Raw genomic sequence first — 26,784 nt, forward strand, 5'->3', positions numbered from 1 at the left:
CTTTGCTTTGTGTTGTTGATTTTGTGTTAATTATGAGAGAATACATTTCAGATCATTTTATGGAGTAAGGAGAATTTAGACAAAGAAATAATGTAACAAATTACTCTCTCCAGGGAGTAATTAACAAACTGTATTATTTTAAGAAAAGTAATGAGTAATGTGTAATACATTACTTTTTGTTGAGTAATGATAATGACCCTAACACTGGATGTTCACAACTCACATGAGTCGATGTCTCCTAACAGATTCACACAGTGACTCATGTCACCATTAACAGTTCACATAATTATAGTGAGGCAAAACAACTAAGGGCTTAAAACTTGAGACATCTGAAGAAACATCTCATATGAGAGGTTAACCAAAAAGAAGTCCAGCTGCCTTCATTTCAAGTGTTTAAGGTGGCAAAAGTTTCAAATAATGAGATCTGTGTGAACCAAAAGCTCAGGCTTCAATGGATCTATACTGATCTTTTGTTTACTCTGGGATATGCATTATGTCAAAGGAAGGGGATAACAGAACCCCCACCCACCTGCTGTCCAAACCAGCCATTCAGAAGAAAGTTGACTTAAAGTAAAAACAGGTCCTTTCACCAGCACTAGGGCGCCATATCAACACCCAGAATATGATACATGAGGACTAAGACAATAATCGCAATATTTAAAAAAAAAAAAAAGAAGAAGAAATATCCATATTGTGGTTTTAATACACATTATAATAATACCATAAAATAAGGGGAGATGTTGCAGAGAGCTGGTATGACAGAGGAGCATGTTAGGGATAAGGTCAAAGGAAGGCATGTGATCTGCTGTGTTGACCCTTAAAGGGAGCAGAGAGGAAGAAGAGAAGAGACAAGCTGAAACACCTTGTTTTAGACAGACGGTTAACTGAAGGGCTCCACTAAGACTCACCATAAGATGAAATTTTTTTTTAACTCTAAATCATCCCAAGATAATCTATTAAAGCCCAAGAGCAGAAATATGGATTTTTGAAAAGAACATATTCACTCCCCTTTCTCAGCTGTGTGTCTTGTTTTTCCTGTAGTTCCTTCCTTGTATTTCTACGTTCTTGCTTTCTGCTATATTTCCTGTGTCTGCCTTTGTTTTCGTGTGCATTCTGTCTCCCTATTGTCTCCTTGTTTTGCCTCCAGCAATTCAGAACAATGTTACCGTAAAGGGAGAAGAGCTAAACCAACTTGCTTCAGACAGAGGACAAACTGATTGGCTGCACCAAGGCTCAGTGTAAGATAAACGACTATTATTTTGAACTGAAATCACAGTTACTCTTGTAAAGCCCAAGAATCAAACTATGGAACTGGAAATTTGCCTAATAGGTTGACTTTAACCTGTTCCATTTTTTTCACTGTCAAAGTTGAGCACATGCGAAAGATCTGAGATGAGAGAGTGTGAAACCACCTCGGCCCACAGTCAGTATGTGGAGAAGTGGATTTAAACTGTGGATTTTGGGTGATTAAATAGCTGTTATTTTGCCAGAGGTTCCATCAAATGATTCTATTGTGACCTAGTCGTCATAATTTGAGTCCCACATCATGAATATTGATCAGAGCTCTGATGTTATCTGACAGAAAATGCAGCAGATTGAATCTTCATTTCCTGGAACCTGTTCCAAGAAACTAAACACAGCCATCTGCTCTCTGCGACTACCCCCCCAGAAACAACACATGGCAGCCTATCAGGAGGCGCTGCACAACAGAGGGGGAGGTTGTGGTGGTGCCTCCTGGTGGCTATGGTTAGAACTGCAGCTCTTCCCGATACAGCAAGCGCCTCATCGCACTTTTAACAAGCAATAGAGTGAAAAACTGTTTCTTCTGTGCAGCAAAATGTTTCTTTACACTCTGAGAGCAGGAGGATTTAGCACTTCTGCTGTTAAACTGGGCCTATTGAGCTTCCTTGTCATATATATATACTGTTATCATGACCAATGCTCACATTAAACAGTAGGATATCCTTGATTCAATTCAATTCAGTTTTATTTATATAGCGCCAAATCACAACAAACGTCGCCTCAAGGCGCTTTATATTGTACAGTAGATTAATAGATACAGAGAAAAACCCAACAATCATATGATCCCCTATGAGCAAGCACTTTGGCGACAGTGGGAAGGAAAAACTCCCTTTTAACAGGAAGAAACCTCCAGCAGAACCAGGCTCAGGGAGGGGTGGGGCCATCTGCTGCGACTGAGAGGTCTATTAACACATAGTGAGTGAGAAAGGTGACTGGAAAAGAAAAACTCAATGCATCATGGGAATCCCCGGCAGCCTACGTCTATTGCAGCATAACTAAGGGAGGATTCATGGTCACCTGGTCCAGCCCTAACTATATGCTTTAGCAAAGGAAAGTTTTAAGCCTAATCTTAAAAGTAGAGATAGTGTCTGTCTCCCGAATCCAAACTGGAAGCTGGTTCCACAGAAGAGGGGCCTGAAAACTGAAGGCTGCCTCCCATTCTACTTTTAAATACTCTAGGAACAACAAGTAGGCCTGCAGAGCGAGAGCGAAGTGCTCTAATAGGGTGATATGGGGCCTGATTATTTAAGACCTTGTATGTGAGAAGCAGGATTTTGAATTCAATTCTGGATTTAACAGGAAGCCAATGAAGGGAAGCCAAAACAGGAGAAATCTGCTCTCTCTTTCTAGTCCCTGTCAGTACTCTTGCTGCAGCATTTTGGATTAGCTGAAGGCTTTTCTGTGAGTTTTTAGGACATCCTGATAATAATGAATTGCAGTAGTCCAGCCTGGAAGTAATAAATGCATGAACTAGTTTTTCAGCGTCACTCTGAGACAGGATATTTCTAATTTTAGAGATGTTGCGCAAATGGAAGAAAGCGGTCTTACATATTTGTTTAATATGTGCGTTGAAGGACATATCCTGGTCAAAAATCACACCAAGGTTCCTCACAGCGTTACTGGAGGCCAAGGTAATGCCATCCAGAGTAAGAATCTGGTTAGATACCATATTTCTAAGATTTTCAGGGCCGAGTACAATAACCTCAGTTTTATCTGAATTAAGAAGCAGAAAGTTAGCGGCCATCCAGGTCTTTATGTCTTTAAGACATTCCTGCAGTTTAACTAACTAGTGTGTGTTATCTGGCTTCATGGACAGATAGAGCTGGGTGTCATCTGCATAGCAGTGAAAATGTATGCTATGTCTTCTAATGATACTGCCTAAGGGAAGCATGTATAATGTAAATAGAATTGGTCCTAGCACTGAACCCTTAATATGGCCACCTCAGGCTGTAAGAGTAAAAGAGAAGGTTTACAACATGGTAGAGAAAAAGACAGGAGGCCGAGCTGGAGGTGGAGGAGCTGAAGATGGTAAGATTTTCATTGCGAGGACTAGGATGAATAAGATTAGATATGAGTGTCGAGACAATTTTGACATGTGCAGGACAGTGACAGTGGATAAACTAAATAAAGGATGTTGAAGATGGAGGAAGATGAAGACCTTAGACGAGGTTCATGAATGTATTGAAGCTGGACATGCAGAGAGTTGGTTTCAAGGATGTCCTCATGTCGAACACAAGGCCATAATAGTGGTGTTGTTAGAGTTAAGTGACAGTGTTGTAGAGTAGTATATTAGTATAGTACTAAATACTATAGTATAGTACAGTAGTCTTGTTTACCTTTCATAAAAACACACCATTTATTATAACTTCTTAAAAAAAATGAAAAAAAGGCAACAATAAAACAGTTTGATGAAAATGAGATTTTTTTGCATCAACAAGGTGATTCCCAAAGAGCTCAAAAGTGAAAACTTATCTCAGCGGTGTGCACTGGTGTGCACTACTGGTAACAGTCTCTGTGTATCTGAAAGTCATGCCCTTAAAAAACATTCAGACGTGACACAGGATCTGAGAGATGCATCTGCCCCTTCATTTGACCCATTACTGTTCGGTGAAGCGTCATCAGAAATGGTTTCAGTGGCAAGAAGAAACAGGGAAGAAAGTCTGAGATATGCAAAATTACACAAGAACTAAACTGGGCGACAGCCAGTAGAACTCATGTTGCAAGTTATGCAAAGGTGTCCTGGAGACAGTCAAGCACTGAGTCCATGTACACTGACAGGCACAATGATTTGGCTGGTAGAGTGTACAGAAACATCTGTACCACACAAGTCCTCAACTTCCGCACCACCACTAAATATGGTTGACAATAACAGGGATAAGGTCCTGTAGGAATTCAAGTTCCAGGCAGACAAGCAGCTGACCAGACATAGTGATGGTTAATGAGCTTAAGGGAAGGAGCCCCATTTTGGGGGCTGTAATCCCCAAAATGGAAGAGTGACTCCAGCCCAGCATCAGAGGTCTCTTTCCATGAAGAGCGCAGTCCCAGGAAAAGCCAAGATACCTGAACCCTCAAACTCTCAGACCTCTGGGAAAAGACCCGAACTTCATTCCACACATACCACACACACACGAGAGGGACGAAGTGTAATTTAACCTCGTCCAAAATCTTTCACACTCAAATGATATTTTCAGTTCTAAGACCTAAACAATCTTAGCATGTTTAAGTTAAGATTTTAACGATGCTACCACCAACTCACACTTATTCCATCAACTGCACAGCACCCCAACTTAAAACAGTCGTGCTTAATTTTCTGAAAGGAAAACTGTCTCAGGTATTTAACGCCTAGCACAGAGGACAGCAACCCTTGGCATGCTGCTCATGGTGATCTAGAAAGTCACTGAGGCTACGTCTACACCAGCCCCGATAAATTTGAAATAGGTGTATATGTCTGAAAACACTCTGCGTCCACACTATCGTTTTCACATTGTTGTTCATCCACATTGAAAAAGCCGCAAACGCTTATGTTCCAGTACTACACATGCATGAAAAGCAAGACGATTCAACCTGCCTCATTTCTGTCTGCCGTTCATTTACTTTCCAGCTCTTTGAAACGTTGCGGCAAAATGTCGAGGAAACCACCGAGTTTTTTAAATGGACTAACAATGAGGTGGAGTTATTGCTGCGAGTAACACAAAAGTACAAGGTTGCAAAAGCGAGTGAGAATTAAAGAATTTGAAGAAAAGCTATGTGGAGCATGTACAGACTGATATTAATCTTTAATAGGGCTGTCAAAATTCAGAGCAAACAAAACAACTGCTGTATAATGCCCTCCGCTATCTTAGTTTAATTGGTCACTTGACTGCATCACATGACTAAAATGTGTCATTGTTTTCAAAAGGTCTCAGTTTTTGCTGTCCACACTGAGACCATCTCAGTGTGGACGGAAGGCCAAAATGGAGAGAAAAAGATGCATTTTCAAACGAAAACATATTAGTGTGGACATGGCCTAACTTGAAAGTCATTCACACACTCTGTAATTAAGTCATAAAAGATCCCATCAGCCAACGTGTGAATCCTTTCAAGTCTTTTCAAAAGCCGAAGGAAAAATCCAAAGTGGCATAGACTTTTGTCCTGACAACCAGAGGAATTTTTTAATTGCCTCTTTAAAAAAGCTTTGTGATTAAAGTTTTTAATTTGGCACCTGATTTTCATCTAGTAGTTAATTCAGTTTTAAAAGGAAATATGTTTATATGTATATTTTTGTTTAGTTTAATTAAACAAAAGCTGATGACTTATTAATCCTCGTTTACTCCTTACTTTCCATCATACACAGTTCTCGCTGTATACAGTTCCCTGTGTGGGTTTAGTTTGAGAAGACAAGTTAAATCAACTAGCAACCTTAAATATGACAAACTGAGCAACGTTAGCTTTCCATTTTCACCATACAAAGTTAACGAAGCAAATTTTTTGGCATTGTGTGAAAAGCTGAAGTCATGCTGATTCATGACGTTGTAAACCACGTGAACATGTGACACATGCCCGTTCACAAGTGTGCAGGCGTGCTGAGCAGCTGATGCTGCAGGCGTCAGCTGTTCTGCATTAAATCATCTTTACTCACCGGTGGGGGAGGTGCTGTCAGCGGGGCCTCGATGATGTGGATGATCCCATTTATGGCAGGAATGTCCCACTCCAGCAGCAACCTCTCATTCACTAGTTTAGAGCTCTGAGGGATCGAAAATCAACCACAATAAACATGGCAGTACATTTTAAGTTCATTTGCTTAGCTATAAGAATGTCAATGCTTTTGAGATGATGCATACAAAAAAAACTTCCATCTGTGGTGGTGGAGGTGGTGTGTATGTGTGTGTGTGCGTGTGTCTCACATGAAGACCTTGTTGTAGCATGTGGCATGGTGGAATAATTGAGACAGTGTGTGTGTGTGTGTGTGTGTGGGGGGGGGGGGGGGTATTTATATATCATATGGAATACTTTATTAATCCCTGAGGAAATTATGTAAAGCAAACTGCTTAAGCAAACTAACACACCATCTACAAGGCCTGCATTGTAGAATGTCTCCAGTCTTCAATGAGCAGGGCAGTGACAGCTAAAGTGATGGTGGAGAAGACAGCCTTTATATAAGTGTCTGATATGCTAATAATCTCTACTCCAGACTGTGATGAACCACCAGTATACTAGCAGGCTACCTTCTAGTTAAGCTTCCACCGAGAGGGAAATTAACAAGCTGGTTAGGTACTGGACGAGATGAACTCACTATGCAATGAGTTCAAGTAATTCACCACATTTTGCAATTAAGAAGTAATTTGTAATGTTAGTTTGTGAAAAAGGTAAGTTGTTTAAGTACCTTTGTGTCACCAAAAATAAAACACACCATGTTCCCTCAGTGTGTTGACTTTATCTCATTGCATAGTGAACTTTGTAGCATCTCCTCCATCACATAAGCAGCAGCAGCAAGCTTGTTCATTCCAGTGAGAGTAAGAATGAACAAGCACAGTGAGAGGTTTAGCCAAAAGCAGCTGTGGTTACGGAGCTATAAAATCAGCATTATTCTCTACCACAGCACGTCTGGCACACCACCAGAGTTTGTGGAGCTGTGCTTACTTGGCCGCACTTCAAAATGCAAAGCAAAGCTTTGAAAGACATTTATTATCACTCCCAACACAAAATAACACGAACACTTCCGCTTCCACAGCCAGCCTCCATCTCGCTGGCTGACCTGAGTGAACATGAACCTCTGGATACGATCCACAAGTGCAGTTTGGTTTTTAGCTGTCAGAAGGAGACAAAAACACTCCAACTGTGTTTGTGACTTTCTTGTTTGTGATTTTTTTTCTTGTGCCAAAACAAAAGGAACAGGGATATGTACAATATAGCAAATGTGCAAAATAAATACAAAGGTGTTTCATTTTTGTAACTTACAGGTACTCTCATCAGCTCTTTCTCTCAGTAACTGTATCTGATTACTTTTCAACAATAGTGATGCTATTTTTTCATATTTTGTATTGGATTTTCACCATGTTGATATTAAACCAGTGTTAATTTAGTTTATCAATCATTTTTGTCAGCAAAATTATATTTTGTCAACTAAAACTGGAGGAACTCTGTGTGTGTGTGTCCTCTGACCTCATTGTTGCCCTGAGTAACAGTCAGGTTGAACCCGAGCCTCGATGTGATGACCGTCTGATGATTCAGCTCCTTAAATGGCCATCTGCTCTGATTGGCTGAGATGTGATACTCCAGGTCTCTTCCAGACAAAGACTATACACAAACAAAACAGAAACTGAGTTCACTGACAGCTGTGTCACAACCAGAGATGGGCAGTAACGCGTTACTTGTAACGCGTTACTGTAATCCGATTACTTTTTTCAAGTAACGAGTAAAGTAAGGGATTACTATTGCAAAAACGGTAATTAGATTACCGTTACTTTCCCGTAGGAACGCTGCGTTACTGCGTTACTAAAACCGTGATTTTCTTGCGAGAATGTCTCATGACAGTGACGTAAGCGAGTGTGATGTTCGTGACAACAGCTGTGTGCAGATCAGAGATGGGCAGTAACGCGTTACTTGTAACTTTTTTCAAGTAACTTGACCAACACTGGTCACAACTCACTGCCATTTAATACATTTAATAAGAAACAATTAAAAGTTGATTCTCTCAACCATTTGTACTAATATGAATATGGCAACAAATGCTTTTAATTTCCTTATGGTTTTAACTTTAAACATGGTGAATAAAACAAATGCTTTCAAATACTACTCTCAAAGTTTCACAAAGTTGCTTATATTTGACAGCCCTAATTAATCTAAGAAATGATAAGCATTTACTGAAGCGTTATGTTATTTATTTCACCTGATTTGGAGCAAAGCCGGTGTTATGAGGGACAAACAGCGTGACTTCAGCCTTCCTGTGAGAAAGAAACTTGACAAGTTGACTGCCCTCCGAGGACGTGCCACTGTACTCCAACAACATCTGCAAAGAGAAAGGACAGTGACTTTTTTCAATTTATAATGGATAATAATAATAATGGATTGCATTTATATAGTGCTTTTCAAGGCACCCAAAGCGTTTTACAATGCCACTATTCATTCACTCTCACATTCACACACTGGTGAAGGCAAGGTACAGTTGTAGCCACAGCTGCCCTGGGGCAGACTGACAGAAGCGAGGCTGCCATATCACACCATCAGCCCCTCTGGCCATCACCAGTAGGCGGTAGGGTAAAGTGTCTTGCCCAAGGACACAACGACCAGGACAGAGAGAGCTGTCCTGGTTGTTGTCCTTCTTTTGGCGGATCATCTGCCTCCATCTCACCCTATCTCTAGCATCCTCACCACCAACCACATCCTCCTCCACATCTTGTCCACGAGAATGGACAAGACTGTTTCTAATCTTGTCCATTCTCGTCACTCTGAATGAAAATCTTAGCACCTTAGCATCTTCAGCTCTGCCTCCAGACAGGGGGTCCTGGACCTCTTGTCGTTTTTGTCAGTGCTGTGATGTATGTTTGTCTCCAGACCATACATCACAGCAGATCTCACTACCATCTTGCAGGCCTTCCCATTCTGTCACAAGTCACTCCTGACACTCGTCTCCACAATGCCTCTTATACACTGTTTTAGATGGTCAACCTTGTGTTTAAACTGATCTACCTTCAACTCCTTGCAGCTTCACTGCTACCCCTGTCTCCCACTAATTCACACACATGTATTCTGTCTTCCTTCTACTGACTGATTCATCTCCCTCCACCTCTCCAGGGTCTCTACCTGCTCCCTACTCTGACTACAGATCACAGTGTCGTCTGCAAACATTATAGTCCCAGGAGACTCCTGCCTGACTTCATCTGTCATATTGTCCATTACGGCTCTCAGAGCTGATCCCCCATGTAATCCCACCACCACCTTGACCCCATTTCACCCTACTGCTCACCTCACCACCGTCTCTCTTTCCTCATATATATTTGTTTTTAAACATATAAAACAAAAAATTGGTAAAATGTAACCAGTCATATTCTATGAACTCTTAAAAAGTATAACTGCATAAATTATACGTCATAAAAGTGACATGCTCAGAGTTAACTAGTTTACAAATAGTGTAGTGAACTCTGAGTAATAGTAGGTTTTCCTGGGGTGAATCATTCAGAAATCTCTGGTGCTAACTCCATTTACCTAATGTTTTATAGTTTCAACTGAAAAGTTTTTTTTTTTTAAAAATGAATCAAAAGGCTTAGCTGTGGTTCTGTACAGCAGAATAGGAGGCAGAGTTTTCAGCTATTAGGCTCGCCTGCTTTAAGATTAGGTTTAAAACGTTCCTTTCTGATGAAGCTTATAGTTAGGACTGGATCACGTGACCCTTAATTGGCTGCTCCCTCCTGAACTTGGTTCTGCTGGAGGCCTCTTCCTGTTAAACGTTCGTTCCCACTATTGCCAAGCACTGCTTTCAAAGGGTTTGTGTGATTATTGTATTTTTTCTTTATCCTCCTAAGACCCGAACTCTTTGACGGCATGCATTTTTAATTTCTCTTTGATATTTGGGCTGATTGGGACCCGATGAATGTAAAAACAAAGAATTACCAGATTTTTTTTTAACCTAATTTTGTTTCTAAGAAAAATGAGAGCCACATATAAGGAAATTTGTTTAAAAGTTTGATAGAACAGTAGCAGTATAATGTCCTTGTAAGTGGATATCAGGTGCTTGTAGAGTAAAATTGAGTATTTTGGTCTGAATAACCCAAAATGTGATGTCCACATATGACATATGTGGACGCCAGGTCCTATGACTGGATCTTTACCTTACAGTATAAAGCTGTTGTTGGGAACTGCTGCTATATAAATAAAGTTGAATTGAACTGAATCTTGGTATTATTGAGACCTGAAAACTAATCTAATACAACATTGCTATGGAAATGGGCATGAAAGTTACATTCATTAGCCCCTGGAGGCTCTTGATCCTTTGTGTTATAAATGTTCTGCCAGAAGACGCCAAATTCCCACTTGTGTTTTAAACAGAAAAAGACGAATTCCTTGTTGATGAAAAGGTTAAAGGGCGCATGGGGCGGAAGAGATGACAAGACTTGAAACTGACAGGAAGCCAGAAGAGTAGAAAAGGCCGTGGTCAGGTTTTGTGTTGTGAGCAGAAAACAGCTTTAAGCAAAATAGAATAAATATATATATAAAAAACTTTATAAATATGTCCTAAGCTTTAACTTTTGACAGTTTCTCTGTAATTACAAGACCGGAGGAGATCTGTAGCTTTGTGGAGCGCCACATTCCTGAACTGAATCCTCCTACATCTTTTTTTGAGGTGGATCAGTTGACACTGAGCCTCTGTGTTGATCAGCTGGAAGCAGCTGCCTTCTCTTCTCATTAACTGGACTTCTTCCAGAGCTCATTATCTTCAGCAGGTGACACATCTGTTTTCTTAAAATCTCACAGTCCTTTAGAAAACTACTAAATGTTTTTTATTTCACTCGTTAGGAAAATATTCACAACGGTAGGTGTAAGTGAAAGAATTTATGATGAACAATGAACAAGAGTTTAATGTCTGTTTATTTTTATTTTGAAAGGTAGCCTGGAGCTTATCCAGGTGAGTTTCAGCATGAAGTAATTTCCTCTCTGTCCATAGACAAAGAGACATCTCAGAACATTAAAATGATACAGATTTCCTTAAATTATGATCACAAATAGTTAAATGAGAATATAATCATTAGAATTAAATGCTTCTAATACCTGAGTCCTAACCTCTTACTGTGATGTGTGTGTGTGCACTTCTGTGCTGTGATTTTTTTGTGCCAATGAAGAGTGTAAACATTGCAAAGCCCAGATCTTGTCTGAAGGAGAAACAGCCTTTAGTCAGAATAACTAAGCAAATATTCAGAGAATGTCTGACTTTAACATGTATGATTTAATAAAAGAAGTAATGAAATGATGAAATGGATAGTCGTGACATTGAGCTGATGATAAATCCTGTTGAAGTAAAATAGCATAATCTGAATGAGACATAAAGGAAAATATATTCATGTTTTATGGAGTTCATGATAGATCATGTTAAAGTACAACATAGAAAATAAGAAAATGTGGTTTTAGTGTTGCTTTGAATCATGTATGCGCAAGGTCAGAGAGAGAGAGAGAGAGAAAGAGAGAAAAGCAAAATGGGGTGAGTTAAATAATATAAATGTCATAGTTGTATGATACGGTCATCAAAGTGAGGGAGGAGAGAGAGGAGTTGTTCTTCTCTTTGTCTCCTGTGAGATTAGCAGAACAGAAGATCAGATCTAAGATTTCACAGTTGGGAATTTCGGCAGAGACAGCAGAGGGATCAACTGTGGACTCACAAATTGGGTTTATATTTTTAGGCTTTTCCTCTGCTCATTTTTGATGTTTCAGATTATACATTCAAGATGATTTGATGAATATCAGATGAATATCCTGCATTAAAAATGTTTACCTTGTGGAGATTAACTTTTTAACATTTGGTGAAACAGTAAAGGTGAAAACCTGTGTTTTATTACACATTATTAACATCCCTCAAAGGGTCTTACAAGTGACTCTAGCCTAAAAAAATAACAGATCCCTTGGGACCAAGTTTAGTTACCAAGTACACAGATTTAGGGAAGAGCTGCTGATAACGGGTTTGACTGGCAAGCATGCCTTCAGAGGCAGCAGGATCGACATCCAGAAGGTTGAGGAGCAGTTAGAGCTGGGAGAGACTTCTCCCTTTTTCCATCTAAGCTCTTGCATATATTGTATAAACTGTACTGGGGGTAGCTGGTTGAAATTCAAAAGACGGGAAAGCAAAAACGAAAGATTAAAAAATAAATAAATAAGGACCAAATGTTATCTGACAATTAAATGTATTTCATTTAATCCTGTAAAACCTAAAACACAAAAAAAATGGCCAGAATTTTTTTTCTTTTAACTGGAGTGTTTATTGAACCTTCTGACAATTGAAACAATTTATCAATTTTAAAGTTCATCTTAAACAAAAACATATAGTAACGTTACTGTTAAAGCAATAACACTTCTGAGGTGCCAAAAACACTTAGTGTTACAGGGTTAAAGTTAGAGTTTCTAAACTTAGTGTTTAAAAGATGAAAATGTTCAAGTTGGGTACCTCTCCCTCATCAGAGAAACACAGCTGAAGTTTTTTCCTTCTGTGACACAAAACACACAATTTTCAACCAACTTTAATTTTTCATAACTGAGCTGAACATATTTCCTCTCACATGACTTTTTTTAATGTGTTTAAACTGAGCCTTGACTTATTAGATGTTCCCTTGGATGTCTATAGATCTATTAAAGCTCTATAGAAATCATTAAATGATGAATTCAGATTAGTTTTTATTGACCCTGAAATCCTTTAAAAATAGAAATGAAAAAGATTTAATCATGCCGGCAACGCAGCTTGAGACAGTTGACTGGTGACTCACTTTGGTCTCTTTGAAATGTGCTGAAAGTTTTTTTCTGTCTTCATTACTGAATGACAGTGGGCACTGAGTTGTCACAGAAACTCTGCTTTCCAGCGATAGCTGCCAGGTCTGAAGCAGCAGCCCGTGTGTTTTTCAGAGCTGCAGACTGATCGAGTAGCATGCTGTTAGTGGAGTCATTTTAGCAGGGCCACTCCTGGGGCTCTGATTAGAGGCACTTTGGCTCGTTCTGTACCTCCTGATTACTCCTGCTGCCGTGCCTCCACTGATTTTAGTTTAGGCACCATCTTCCTGTATCGTTTTCCATCTTTGTGAAGACTCACAATCAATGTTTGCAGTTACTTTGGCTGCTCTTTTCCACGTGGAGCCCCAATACAGACAGCAGCAGCTTACAACTACAAAACTGAGCCAGTTTCAATGATAGATTTTGAGACCCTGATTGTTAAAAAGGTGCTAACGCACAATTAACAGTGGCTACATTAACATTTTAGGTGCTTATATTTGTCATAAAGACGATCTATGGAGCTCCTTTTTGGGCGATAAACATCAGCTAAGGTGACATTAGTCAACAGAAAATAGTGTTTTTATTCATGATTCTGGTTTGTGAGTCTAGCTAGCTGGTTAATAGTTTACTAGAAACTTTTAACAGACGCTATGAGCTGGGCATCATAGTTAAGTACTGAATAAATACTTTCAATATTACTTCAATAATGCAGTATTACTCTCAGTATGAATTTTTGTTAGCAAATTATAACCCATGTCTTTCCTTCATTTTTCTTTAACATGTAGAGACCTCCATAAGAAGCAGGCTCGGGGAGGGACAGACATCTAATGGGTAGCAGCTGTGGGATGGATGGAGCAAAGAGGAGACAAGAGGAATAGAGAGAGACTCCAACAGCCTGAACCGACAGCTAAAGCTATAACTAAGAGAAGCATCTGGGTCAGTGATCCAACTTTATCAGACGTTTTGAAGCCTAATCTTCAAACCAGAGAGAGCGTTCGTCTCCTCAACCCAAAACACTCACCTTGTAAAAGATGGAGATGTTGCTGTACGTTGCGAGGACGCTGGTCAGGACGCCATTACAGAAATCTCCATTTCCAACGTAATCAGGAGGGCACGCACATGAGACATCTGCACACACAAAAATATTTTTTTATAAACTGTGAGCTGAACGTTCAATCAGCTCAGTATGTTCACCTTGAGTTAAGCATGTACATGAGCCAATGCTGTGACTCAAGGTTAACACACTCCAGCCCAGGACTCAGAATGACTGTTTTACGCGGCTGTGCTTTATGCTTTTTACCTCATTATCCGCTGTTTTATGAATCATTGAAGATAGCATGGCTCACAGAGCCACAGCATTAAAGTCCAATGCAAAGTAAACAACACATTAAAGTGGGAGTACAGATCAGGGAGGACCTGCTTCTGTCCACACACACACACAGATTCACCTCTGAGCCTGTAGCAGTAGGCGTCATACTTGCTGCTCTGGTCCATGGGTTCTTTGTACAATACGAGACCCACGTGGTTGTCTCCACACGCGACCGAGGGGTAGCGGGTCGGGTATCCCGCCTTCCCCCCGTCCAGCCAGCCAGCCACACACAGATGCATCCCGAGCTGTCAGGGCCAGGGAAAAAAGTCTTGAGATAAAGCTTGATTTACATTTCTGCCTTGAACTAAAACTAAACTAAAATCTCCTGAAGTGACTGGTAATATCTTAAATATCACAAGAAAACTGAAAACTCACATCCTGCTTGTGATTAATCTAACGTTCTTCCTGCTGTCTGTGAATCAGTTAAAGGGCACCTTGGCTTGTGGGGTAAAAATCCAGAAAGTTCCCTCCTCTTTTCCTAAGCACTTTACCTTGATGGAAACTGTCATGAGGTCGAGTGAAAGTGTGAAGGAGGACTTGGACTTGTTGCTGGCATGAGTGTGCTGCGTTAAAACTACAACATCCTGAAGATGAACTACAAAAGGCACATCTTAACACCCCATGTGTCCATACCATGTTATTTCACACAAATGGTAAACAAAGAATGTATCTTTTCAAAGCTGAAATTAGAAAGAAAAAGGCAAAGGCAGCTTATAAAATGAAATGATACGATGTCACTGTCAGGAAATGTGGGAGTAAAGATCCAAATGCAGAAGTCCAAGACTCCAGCTTAGCAATATTCAGAACAGCAGTTAATAATACCACAAAACCCACAGACAGTCACTCTGGCTTTAGCTGACATGTCAAATTGTCAGCTTGTATTTTCTCTTCCTGCTAGAGAGATGGTCAATGTAACTCCAGCGTTTGTTAATGTTTTCTGTGACTGATGCCAAGTTATTAATAATCCTAAAGGCTGGAAACACAGCAATGCTTACAATCAACACACAACTAATGCAAGGTTGAAGTATACTGAACCTTTAATTCAGTTTTATCTTTATTTATTCTTAACATTTAAATAAATCACACAACGCAGCAACTTCATAAGTTGCATAAGGTCCCACAAAGGTACAAAGTTTCTTTTTCCTAGTGTGTCACTTTGAACTGTGCAGCATCATTATCTTCTTCCCATTTGAACCATCTTTCCTCAATATCTGAAGAATTCAACAACTACCATTATGGCAGATACTTCCTGGTCACTTCACTCAGTTAGGGGCCTTTTAAAATAAAACAGATTATCTGACCACAGCCATGGACAACATCTGCCATCTGATAACGTCTCACAGTTACCATGCACTGCTCACAGTTCAGGTTCTAATACAGCTGAAGTGAAGAAGCTTTTCTATTGGCCGTGCAGGTGATTTTTAGTGTGTCATTCAGTGTTAAAAAACTGTAGTACCTGCAGAGCTCCTGAAAAATGTGGCATGCTACTCAATGAGTTTGAGAGCGCCGTGACATTTTTGTTTTCAAGTACTCTTTCACTAACAAAGGTTTGAGTTGGCTGCTTTGCTGCTTTTCTTGAAAACTGCTGAATGCTTCCCCGTCAGCCTAACTGACCGTGAAGTGGGTGTGTCTTTATAATGAAGACAGAATCTGTAGAAAAACCCTGCTGCATTTCATTTTCCTTTTTTCTCATAGGTATACCACATATTTGACTCTGGTGTATCGACCTGTTGATATCTCTATGTAAACCCTTTCAGTAGGTAGGTTTACCTGCTGTGCGTCTCCCATCTGTTTAACGGTAGCCAACGTGGCGCCCTCAGCCTTGCACTCGGCGTCGGCCTGACTGAAGTTCATCTGGTACCTCCCCTTTGGAGAGCGCAGGTGGAAGACTCCGGCTCGGTTTTCTGAAGCATGACAATCACGTTAACTTCCCTCAGATTTCTGCACCATTCTGTACAACAAATATCAACTCTACGAGTGAAAAACACGATTTGATCCGATGCTGAACAAATCCAAGAGACATTCACCCTCAGATTCAGTAGAAACATCTGCTTTTCTTTTAATATGATGTAATTACTTGGTGTTTAAGTTCTGATGAGTAAAGCACGAATCAATTAAATGTTACATAACCTCGGGAACTTTTTTTTTTTTTTTGTTCCTGTGACAAGAAGTTCAAATGACAGAAATGGCTCATCAACACCTTTGCTGCCACTGTGCAAACAGAGTAAAGTCTCACCTCACAACCTTAAACAAATGGTGTCCAGTGTGTGTATTATCTTTTTGGACTGCTTAGTCTTTTTCACAAAGTGAACGATACAACAGCTCTAACAACTTCAGCTCCTTGTACCAACAATGATTTCTGCTGTTTCATGACCTGCAGTGCTTTTTTGCTGGCTTTCGTGCAGTTACAGGTGCTTGTGATTGATTTTTTTTTGTTCGTGGGAACTGTGACATGAACATAGCTTTGTAACAACTTACAGAGAATGACTACAATGCCGCCATGTTCTGAGTGTCTGATTAGGAGCTGTGTGACGAGCCGAACCAACATTAAAATGTATCGCACTCCAGCAGGTCAGCAAGTCAGCAACATCCCCCTCATCTCCCCCTCATTTTGTTTTTTAAATTTGCAATCTATGGATGTGGACAGTGGAAAAAAAAATAGATTTTTCAAGGTTTGAGGATTTTTGTTTAGAAAATAGGTCATGATTTCTGGAAAGAGACATGAGGGCAGATTTCTCTACAGCTGATTTCACTACAATCCTTTTCTCTGGTTGGGTGCCAGGTGCTTATATCCCACAAACTTAATTAAAAGGGTAACTCTGAACGGATCATTTATGGTGAATTCTCAATTATCTGTAACCCTGATTAATGAAGGTCAGGTTAGAAGTAATAACAGCCTTTGAGCCTTTAATGAGCTCCATGTTTAACAAGCCTTAACGAGCTCCAGATCCTAATGAGCTCAACTCAGAGCTGACATTTGTTTACCAGCCCCAGAAAAACAAATAAATAAACAAATGGAAGTCCTCTATAATAAACAATGCTAGCCATAATGTCACCATGGAAACATAGATGCTACAAAGGTCATCTGCTTTAGAATCAGTCTGATTACCATGGAAACTGCAATAGAGTAGGACTGGGAGCCAACATGGCTCCCACTCAGCAGATGTGACACGTGGCTACACTGCAGTTCATGGCTTCACTGCATTCACATGTCTTACCGTGGTAATGCAGGTCCTTGCAGATCGCCACAGGGTCACAGCCTCCATTGTCTTCCAAGCAGCGGTCAACAGGGGGCACCATCTTCTCCAAACACTGGACTCCATTACCTACATACCCCGGCAAGCACTCGCACTCCCGTTCATTCTAGAAGAACCAGATTAGAGTGATCAGCTCACAGGAGGATGTCATGTTATGTTCATATTCAGGGATATTTTTAGAGGGAGACACGTCACTCGAAAAACCATTAATAACAGTAACGGCAAAGATGCTGCTTTTCCCGCCCCAGCTCCAAAAAGCCAGTCAGCAGCTTGGGAACAACTGGGAAACCAAACATGATTTTGTGCAACAGTTTCGAACTATGTGTTGGTGAGCTTATAGTTCTACTCATGATTGCAATAAAGATGAACACTGTGTATTATTGGCACAAGTGTGTTTCAGCTGGGTAGCTGTGCTGCCCTTCCAGCGAAGCACTCGTTTGTTGTTTTGCTTTGTTGTTTTAATTTGTTGTGTTTGGTGGCTATCCTGGGTGGGGGTACGCTTCAGAGTTTGGTAGGAGACTATATCTCTGGTCTGCTGCCTGCTCTCGAGTTCGCGTTTAAAGTTGCCTTGAGCCTGGTACACCACTGAAGACTAGGATAGGTAAAGTTAGGGTTTTGTTGTTTTTAGTGTTTTAGGCTGGGAGTTGCACATAGTAAATCAGTGGCACCAAACTTGGTAGGAGGTTTGAGACCATTCATGATTATGGTCTGTAGCTGAGGCAGGTAGGCTGTTTTTAAGTTGGCATTGTGTGTACGCCATGTGTGTGTGCATATGTCAGTGTTGATGGATGCAAATGAGATCCTCATGAGGTGAGTGTTTTGTGCTGTGACCTTTAGTGTTGTGGGGAATATGGTATTTTGTTGGATCACTTGTGAGTGTTGTTGGCCAGGTGATGGCAATAACACTGTGGGGTGCTGAACCACCCTTGATGTGATCATTTGTGTGGCCATAGCTCTCCATTTTGTGGTTGGTCACTAGCATGCTGCTTTACTGAACTTTGTGGATTAAGTAACTTGTTGTGGTATAGGGCCACTCATATGTGACCGTTTGTGTGGTGGAGACCACAGATCACGTGTGTGTGATTATTTGTGGCTGGTTTCATTTTGTGTTGTAACAGGCTGAATAATCATTTTGGGTTTGTGACTGTTGTACTCCTTTGTGTTGGTCACATGTTACTTTTTTTGTGTGTGTTCAGTGTGGCAACTTCAGATCCTCATGTAGGGGCATCCATGCTTAAAGATGCCAACTTATTTTTGAGGGATCAAGGCTTCAGAGGGACTTTTAATTTGTTTAGGGGTCCTAGAGGAACCCTTTTAAGGGAGGAGGTGTTACGTCCCTCTGCAGCCTCTAATCTGCTCAGTGTGTTCAGCTGGTGCTAATTGGCCACACCTAGTCAGGTGTGGATAAAAGCATACCTGAGGCAAGCTTCCCAGGGAGCTCACTTGTCTTTGCCTTGGTGGCACCAGCCATTTTAGCCGACCTGATATTCCATTTTAAGACAAAACCTCTGTTCACCTACACTCTGGTATTCGTCTCCTTTTTTATGTTGCGCCTTTGAGCCGGGTCGTAACAATCCATAATGTGAAATAGCATGGGATTGGATTGTGCAGTTACTTTGGATTTAACCTTGAGCAAAGATATAAAGTTGTGTAATTTTGTGTCTGTGCAGTAAAATAATAACATTTGAGGCTTTGAGGTGAGATGCACTTCTGTAACTGCTTTTGGGGAAATTTATTTAAATCATATTTGTACTTTATTCAGAGACACATAATCAAACACTTATCAAATCCATAACCATTAATTTTTATAACACTTTTATCTGACAGAGTCCCAGGTACCACCCAGAAGCAGCTGAATATGCACTTAAAATAACTTTGATTTCAGTGTTCCATGTTTGAAAATCCGATAGCATCTCTTGACTGAAAAATGAATTCATGCATCCATGTTTTTATGCAAGCTGGACAACATTGGGGCATGCTCCTAATGAGACAATGGATGGTGTGCTGGGGTATCTCCTCCTCTGGACCAGGGCATCACTGAGCTCCTGAAGAGTGTGAGGTGTGGGATGGATTTAACAAATTTGCCCAGGTGTTGTACTGGATTAGTTGTGCTATTTAGGTTAGGTGAGCTTGGGGGGCAATTAATGGTATCAATTTCTTCATCCTTCATGAACTGCCTGTATACTCCTGCCACATGAGGCCAGGCATTGTTGTGTACCTAAGGAGCCCAGGAACCACTCCACCATTGTAGGGTCTGACAATGAGTCCAAGGATTGCATCTCAATATCTAATGGCAGTCAGGGTGCTGTTGCCTGGCTTGCATAGGTCTATGCCTCTCTATTACTGACCCACCACCAAACCAGTCATGGTAGCAAACAAGATGGACGAGCTATCAGTGATAGCTTGGAGTCAAAGGGAACCTCAGGTGTTAAACTTAATTGAATCATGGATGCACCAGAATATTCCCGATGAGAACACATCTGTGGAAGGGTTCAGGCCGACAGACAGAGGTAAGCAGAAAGGAGGGGGGTTGCCATTTTTTTAACAACCGGTGGTGTACTTGCTTACCTACAATCAAAGAGTGGATTTATTGCCCAGACACTGAACTTTATGCTGTTGGACTCAGGTCATATTATTTGCCCAGGGAATCTACCCATGTGAGCTTGTTGGGAGTCCATGTTCCTCCCTCTGCTAACCCCACAGCTCCATGTGACATTCTCCACTCTGCCATAGTCCAGTTACTGACTCAGCACCTGAGTGCCTTCATTGCTATCTCGGGTGACTTCAACATGTCACCTTAGACGCTACATTGTCAACTTTCACACAGTATGTGGTCTGTTCCACCTGAGGGGAGAGAATTTTAGACCTACTGTTTATAATCAAGCACACATAAGCCCGTTTCATTAGTAGCTTCTCAGATCGACTCTGTATGGTTGACCACGGTTTTCATGATTTTCCATTAGGTCATAGTACCTGGTAAATGTTGGAATTGATATTTTTTATATTGTCATTTGTGCTTAGGAACATATAATCATTTGTATGCTGATAAAAAGCACATCCTTATTAGGTCTGATAAGATTCTGTGGGCACTTGTGTACCATGAGATGAGAGGAAGCAGCCTCGGCGTTATAATTTCCATTATAGCTTTAGGAACTAGATTGTTGTGTTTCTTAAAAGTGCAAAACTTCACACCTTTAAATGTTCGTCTGAGACAGGACCTATTGCAAGTTTCTATTCTTATCATTTAGCGAGACACTTACTTCTGCTTTTCTGCATGCCTCATACACACAGTTTTAGTTCATTGAAAGGTCATATTTCTATGTATAGTATAGCTGTAAACACACACACACACACACACACATGCACCTAAACACACCCACAGAATACAGACACTGATGTTGTTCAGATATGCCTGCTTAAGAATGTCACATGTATTTGTAATTGCATATTCATGAATGATTGCTTGCTGACAATAAAAATGGTAAATGGTAAAATGGTAAATGGCCTGTATTTGTATAGCGCTTTTACTAGTCCCCCCTAGGGACCCCAAAGCGCTTTACACACCCAGTCATCCACCCATTCACACACACACTGGTGAAGGCAAGCTACAGTTGTAGCTAAAGCTGCCCTGGGGCGCACTGACAGAAGCGAGGCTGCCATATCGCACCATCGGCCCTTCTGGCCAACACCAGTAGGCGGTAGGTGAAGTGTCTTGCCCAAGGACACAACGACCGAGACTGTCCGAGCCGGGGCTCGAAGCGGCAACCTTCCGATTACAAGGCGAACTCCCAACTCTTGAGCCATGATCACCACGAAAAGGGCTGTTGCGAAGGAATCAGTTGAAGTTGGCTAAAGGACAGGTGAAGGGAGCATTACTTGGCCTTGACTGACTTCCCTTGCAAGCCAAAAAGGCAAAAGAGCTCTGTCTTGACTTGATTTGTTGTGCAGTTTGGGCTTGTGTTCCAGTGAGGTTTGTGCCTAGATAAACCCAACAGTAAGATGTACTTTTTTAGTACCCACTTTCTTGAGGTTCCAAGCAATCCGATGTGGCATACGTCAGACTGCATATCACCAATTGGCTGGTCAGTAGTGTCATGCGATGAGCCATGAGAGCGTCTTGTTCACAAAAATTAAAACCGCCATTTTTTAAACATGTCAATGACGGAAATGGCTACAAAAATAATGCCATGGTGCTCAAGTCTGATGAAAAGCCAGAGTCCGCGCAGCAGGTATATTCTTGTCTAGACACCCACCTTTTTTGTAACGTTCATGTTAATTACTTCACGGGACAATTGGACACATTGCTATGACAGCAACCATGCAGGCTAGGTAGTACTGGATTTGAATGGAAAACCAGTTGATCCGAGTTGAGTTGTAGCGAGTTGATCCGAGTAGGTATTCATGGGAAATGGGCTATACAGTTCCTCCTCCCTCCCCGGATTGGGTAGGTCAGATCATAACCTGATTCATGTTTTGAGATTCACAGACTGGGAGACACTCTGTGAGCCTCATGGTCAGGACATCAATGGGCTTACTGAGTGTATCACTGACTACATAACCTTCTGCACCGACTCCATTGTCCCAGCTTAGACTGTCCATTGTAAAACTGAACATTCCATCCATTCTCATGGGTAACGTAAGATCTTTACCCAACAAGATGGAAGCGCTAATGGCACTAACCAGGCTGCAGTGGGAGTACCAGGAGAGCAGCCTCCTGCTGTTCACTGAGACATGGCTCACAGACCACACACTGGACCCCGTCGTAACTCTGGATGGCTTTCAACTGGTTAGAGTTAGGTTAGAGGAGAGGAGCGCAGTGGAGAATGGTAAGAGGGGAGGTGGGGGATTAGCAATGAAGATCAATGAGAGATGATGTAACCCGGGACACATCACTGTGAAGGAACAGCGCTGTACCAAAGAATCAGAATCAGAATCAGAATACTTTATTGATCTCTCGGGGAAATTATTTCCTGTTAGCGGTTAGCGTTCGGCCATATCACCTGGCCTGGGATTTTTCACATGCTATTGTGCTGACTTTTTACATTCTGCACTCGGCCAATGCTATGGCAACCTGTGAGTACATTCACTCCAAGGTCTCTCAGCTACAGATGGCAATCTGCAATCCCTCATTATTATCTCTGTGGACTTCAATCATGCCTCACTATCTGCCACTCTCCCTAACTTCTTGCAGTATGTTGCTTGCCATAGAAGGGACAGAAAAACCCTTAAACCTGTTTGCCAACACAAAGCAGGCTTACAGCACATCACCCTTCCCCCCGCTTAGCCACACACACCACAACCTGGTCATTCTTCAACCCACTTACACTCCCATGGTGTTTTTCAACAGATTTGGTTCTTGACCTTATCACCTCTCCCACCCCCCAGGTTCCATCAACCCCCCTCCAAATGCTGTCCTGCCCCTCTCCTGGTGGAATGTCATTGTTACCTGAGCTCTCCTCACACCACCACCCTGCTTCACCCCCATCCGCACATCTACCCACAACAGAGCCAGCCTGGACCCCCTGCAGTTTGCTTACTGGTCTGGAATCGGGTTGGATAATGCTGTCAGTAGCAGTGATTCCTCTCTCAGCTAGAGCAGGCAGGGAGCATCGTGAGGATGATGTTTTTTTACTTCTCCAGTGCTTTCAACACCATCCAGCCTGCACTACTGAGAGGGAAGCTGGAGGAAGCTGGAGTGGGCAAACAGCTGACTGCATGGACCATCGACTACCTAACCAACAGACCACAGCCATCATTGGATGCGTATCAGATGAAAACAATCAGGAATATAGAGGGGTCATCAGTGACTTTGTCAGCTGGTGAGACCAACGCTCTCCAAATCAACGCTATCAAGACGCATCAGATGGTCATAGACTTCAGGAGGAAGTCACCTCCTACAACACTGGTGAACATCTAGGAAGAAGACATTGAGACAGTGAACTCATACAAGTACTTGGGTGTTCACCTCAACAATAAACTGGACTGGACTACAAATACAGACATCCTGTATAAGAAGAGCCAGTGTTGACTTCACCTGCTGAGGAGACTGAGGTCCTTCGGAGTCTGCAGGACTCCGACACTCAGTGACATTCTATGACACTGGGGTAGCGTCCACATTTTTCTATGCAATGGCCGACTGGCGGAGCGGATGCACAGACAGGGACAGGAGCAGGATTGACAAACTGGTGTGGAGGTCTGGGTCTTTGCTGGGATGTCCTTTGGAGTTTATGGAGGTGGTGGGTGGGAGGAGGATGCTAGCAAAGCTTACATTCATCATGAACAATGCATACCACCCTCTGCACGAGTCTGTGAGTATGCTGAGCAGCTCCTTTAGACAGAGACTGAAATACCCTCGCTGCAGGAAGGAGCGCTTTCACAGATCATTCATCCTCACAGCAGTTAATAATAATAATAATAATGGATTGCATTTATATAGCGCTTTTCGGGGCCCTCAAAGCCTGACAGAAGCGAGGCTGCCATATCGCGCCACCGGCCCCTCTGGCCATCACCAGTAGGCGGTAGGTGAAGTGTCTTGCCCAAGGACACAACGACCGAGACTGTCCAAGCCGGGGCTCGAACCGGCAACCTTCCGGTTACAAGATGAACTGCCAACTCTTTGAGCCATGATCGCCCATAGCCACTCTATAACTCCTCAATCAAGATGTCATGAGTCACTTGGACATTGTGGTCATCCATTGGTCATCCACAGTTACCTCCTCATGCACAGTGCATCTTATATATGTACGGACATGTGCATGTATATGTATATCTCTCTATATGTATATTTCCTGTGGATGGATGTATGTGTATTTGTACGTGTGTGTGCATGTACATGTCTATACTTATAGATAAATAATAGATATCTGTTACTTACATAGTAATAGTAGTAGTAGAATAGTAGTAGTATTATAGAATAGTATAGAATTTATTATTTGCATATTTCCACAACCCTATATCCATAACGCGTACCGTGTATGCATGTACATAGAACCTCAGCTACTGTTGTATATATTGTATTGTATTTTTTTTTTAAATTATTATTAATATTATTTATTTATTATTCATTTATTTTGTATTTCTTGACTTTATATTTTTGGTATACTCTTTGTTTTCTACTGTCTACTATCTGTACCTGAGCTGTGGTAAAGCACAAATTTCCTCGCCGTGGGATCAGTAGTCTTATCTTATCTCTTATCTTATCTAACGCAAATAACAAGCCATGGGTGACTAAGGACATCAAAGCCCTCCTCAATGACAAAAAGAGGGCCTTCAGGGCAATAGAGAGTAGGTGAGAATAGTTCAGGCATTATTGAAGGGGAGAGGCTAAGGACAATTATAGGAGAAAGCTAGAGTGGAAACTCCAATAGGATAGCATGAGGAGATATGTAGAGTGGCATAAAGACTCCGGCACTCAGGCAAGTCTGCATGACCAGGTGGGGTCCAGTCTCTGTGTCCTTAAGACCTGTACCCCCCAGTTTTGTGGAGTCTTTCATAAACTGTTTATGATGAGTCTGAGTCTGCAGAGGATCCCAGTGCTATGGAAGACGTCATTCCTCGTTCCTGTACCAAAGATGCCATGTCCCGGTGGCCCCCAGGATTATAGACCTGTAGTGCTGACTTCCCACATCATAAAGACACTGGAAAGACTCATTCTTCACCACCATCCTCCTTCAACTTATAGTCAGGCCACACCAGGATCCCCTTCAGTTCGGTTACAAGCGTCTCCTCTGAGTTGAGGACTGTTGAGGATTGTTAGTTACGTGATAGGAAGACCACAATATGTGCATTTTCAAAATTGTGTGTCTGATAAGGTGATCAGCAACACAGTGGGAACATGAGGGGCTGTCATTTCCTCTTCACCCTCTACACCACAGACTTCAGCCATTTCACAGAGACCTTCCATTTTCAGAAGTTTTCTGATGACTCTGCAGTGGTTGGATGCATCAGTGAGGGTGATGAGACAGAGTACTGCGCTGTGGTGGACTCCTTTGTCACATGGTGTGAGCAGAATCCTCTGCAGTTCAGTGTGATAAAGACCAAAGTATTGATTGTTGACTTTAGGGGGACCAGAAAACCTTTGACCCCTGTTTCAAGCTAGGGGATCAATGTGGACATTGGGGAGCACTATAAATACTTTGGAGAACACATTGACAATAAACTGGACTGAATTAAAAATACCACTGCACTTTACAGGAAGGGCCAGAGTCATCTCTATTTTCAGAGGCCTTTTAACATCTGGCGGTGAGAGAGCAAAAGAGAGAGAGAGAGAGTTTTGAGATATGAGAGATTTGTGATGTTTAGCGTGTTTGGAGTGTGTAGTTAGTGTGTTGTTTTGTTTAGTTAGTGTGTAGTGTAGTCAATAGTTTTGTTGTTGAACTATAACTAATTACTTTTTCAAAGCAACTTGCTTTGAACTGAACTGATGTTCAGTGAGAGACCGAGATTACCCAAATGCACCACTGCACAATGCAGGAAATCATTCCTGTGCCTGTGGTGGTACAACTCCTCTATCTAATGCACAGTACACACATCCTTAATATCTGCACATCCTCTACAGAGAAATAACAAAATTACAAAGTTCAACAGTTTACAGTACAATTGTCATGGCCAGGCGGATCAGCTGCACGCTGATCAGCACGCTCTGTTTCTCTCTCTCTTCCTCTCTCTCTCCTCTTCTCTCTCGCCGGGGCGGAACTCACTGTGGGTTCACGCACTCGGGAGATGAGACACCTGGGTCTCATTAGGACGATCAGCATTTAAGCCAGGAGGTGACTGCTGTTTGTCGCTGGATCGTTGTCTATCACGCGTTAGTGAAGCCAAGCTACTGCAAGTCGAGTTAAGTGTGTTTCCTTTGTGCGTTGTATTTAACCCCGTCTCCCTGTCTACAGAGCTCCCTGGATTTCCCCCCCGTGTGATTCCCGAGTGGCAAGTGTTGGAGTGAGAGCCAGTGATCGTGTGTGTGGATGATCTGAAGAATGCGATCTTCAGCCATCATGGACTCAGCGGACTCAACCCCCACCCAGCAACCCGTCCTCACTCCGGAGGCAATTCTGGAATGCCACAAACACATGCTGCAGCACATTAACCAATAGCTGGCTTCACTCACCCAAGCCCTCGCTCAACGCATACCGTTGGTGAGCCCACCCTCACCACCTCCGTCTGTTTCTCCTCAGTTACCGGCTCCTGACCCTTCAGCGGCCGCTCCATCTGCTTCCTCTGCGCCGGCTCCCGCTGAGCCTCCGGAGCGATCGTTACCAGCGCCAGAGCCTTTCTCAGGTGAGTTCCATAAATGTGCTGGATTTTTGACCCAGATCACGTTACAATTACGACAGTTACGAAGAACGTATGAGACTGACGGGGCCAAAATTGCCTTTATTGTTCAACTGTTACGTGGGCAGGCATTGAACTGGG

The 26,784-nt window shown here is 42.0% G+C and overlaps 1 protein-coding gene across 1 annotated transcript in view; it reads right to left on the minus strand.

Annotated features, from left to right (window-relative positions):
• Positions 1-26,784, minus strand: part of stab1 (stabilin 1) — a 170,758-nt gene that overhangs the window by 22,640 nt on the left and 121,334 nt on the right. Inside the window, exons 61-67 of the mRNA XM_087840890.1 lie at positions 17,335-17,479; positions 15,887-16,020; positions 14,196-14,361; positions 13,769-13,875; positions 8,171-8,290; positions 7,444-7,578; positions 5,921-6,025 (exon numbers count right to left, since the gene is read on the minus strand). Of these exons, the coding sequence (XP_087697016.1) occupies positions 5,921-6,025; positions 7,444-7,578; positions 8,171-8,290; positions 13,769-13,875; positions 14,196-14,361; positions 15,887-16,020; positions 17,335-17,479 (912 nt within the window). The remainder of the gene's footprint in view (positions 1-5,920; positions 6,026-7,443; positions 7,579-8,170; positions 8,291-13,768; positions 13,876-14,195; positions 14,362-15,886; positions 16,021-17,334; positions 17,480-26,784) is intronic.

This window comes from Neolamprologus brichardi, chromosome 5 (genome assembly GCF_056152115.1).
Source record: "Neolamprologus brichardi isolate AB-2024 chromosome 5, ASM5615211v1, whole genome shotgun sequence".
In the NCBI taxonomy this organism is placed as follows: domain Eukaryota; kingdom Metazoa; phylum Chordata; class Actinopteri; order Cichliformes; family Cichlidae; genus Neolamprologus; species Neolamprologus brichardi.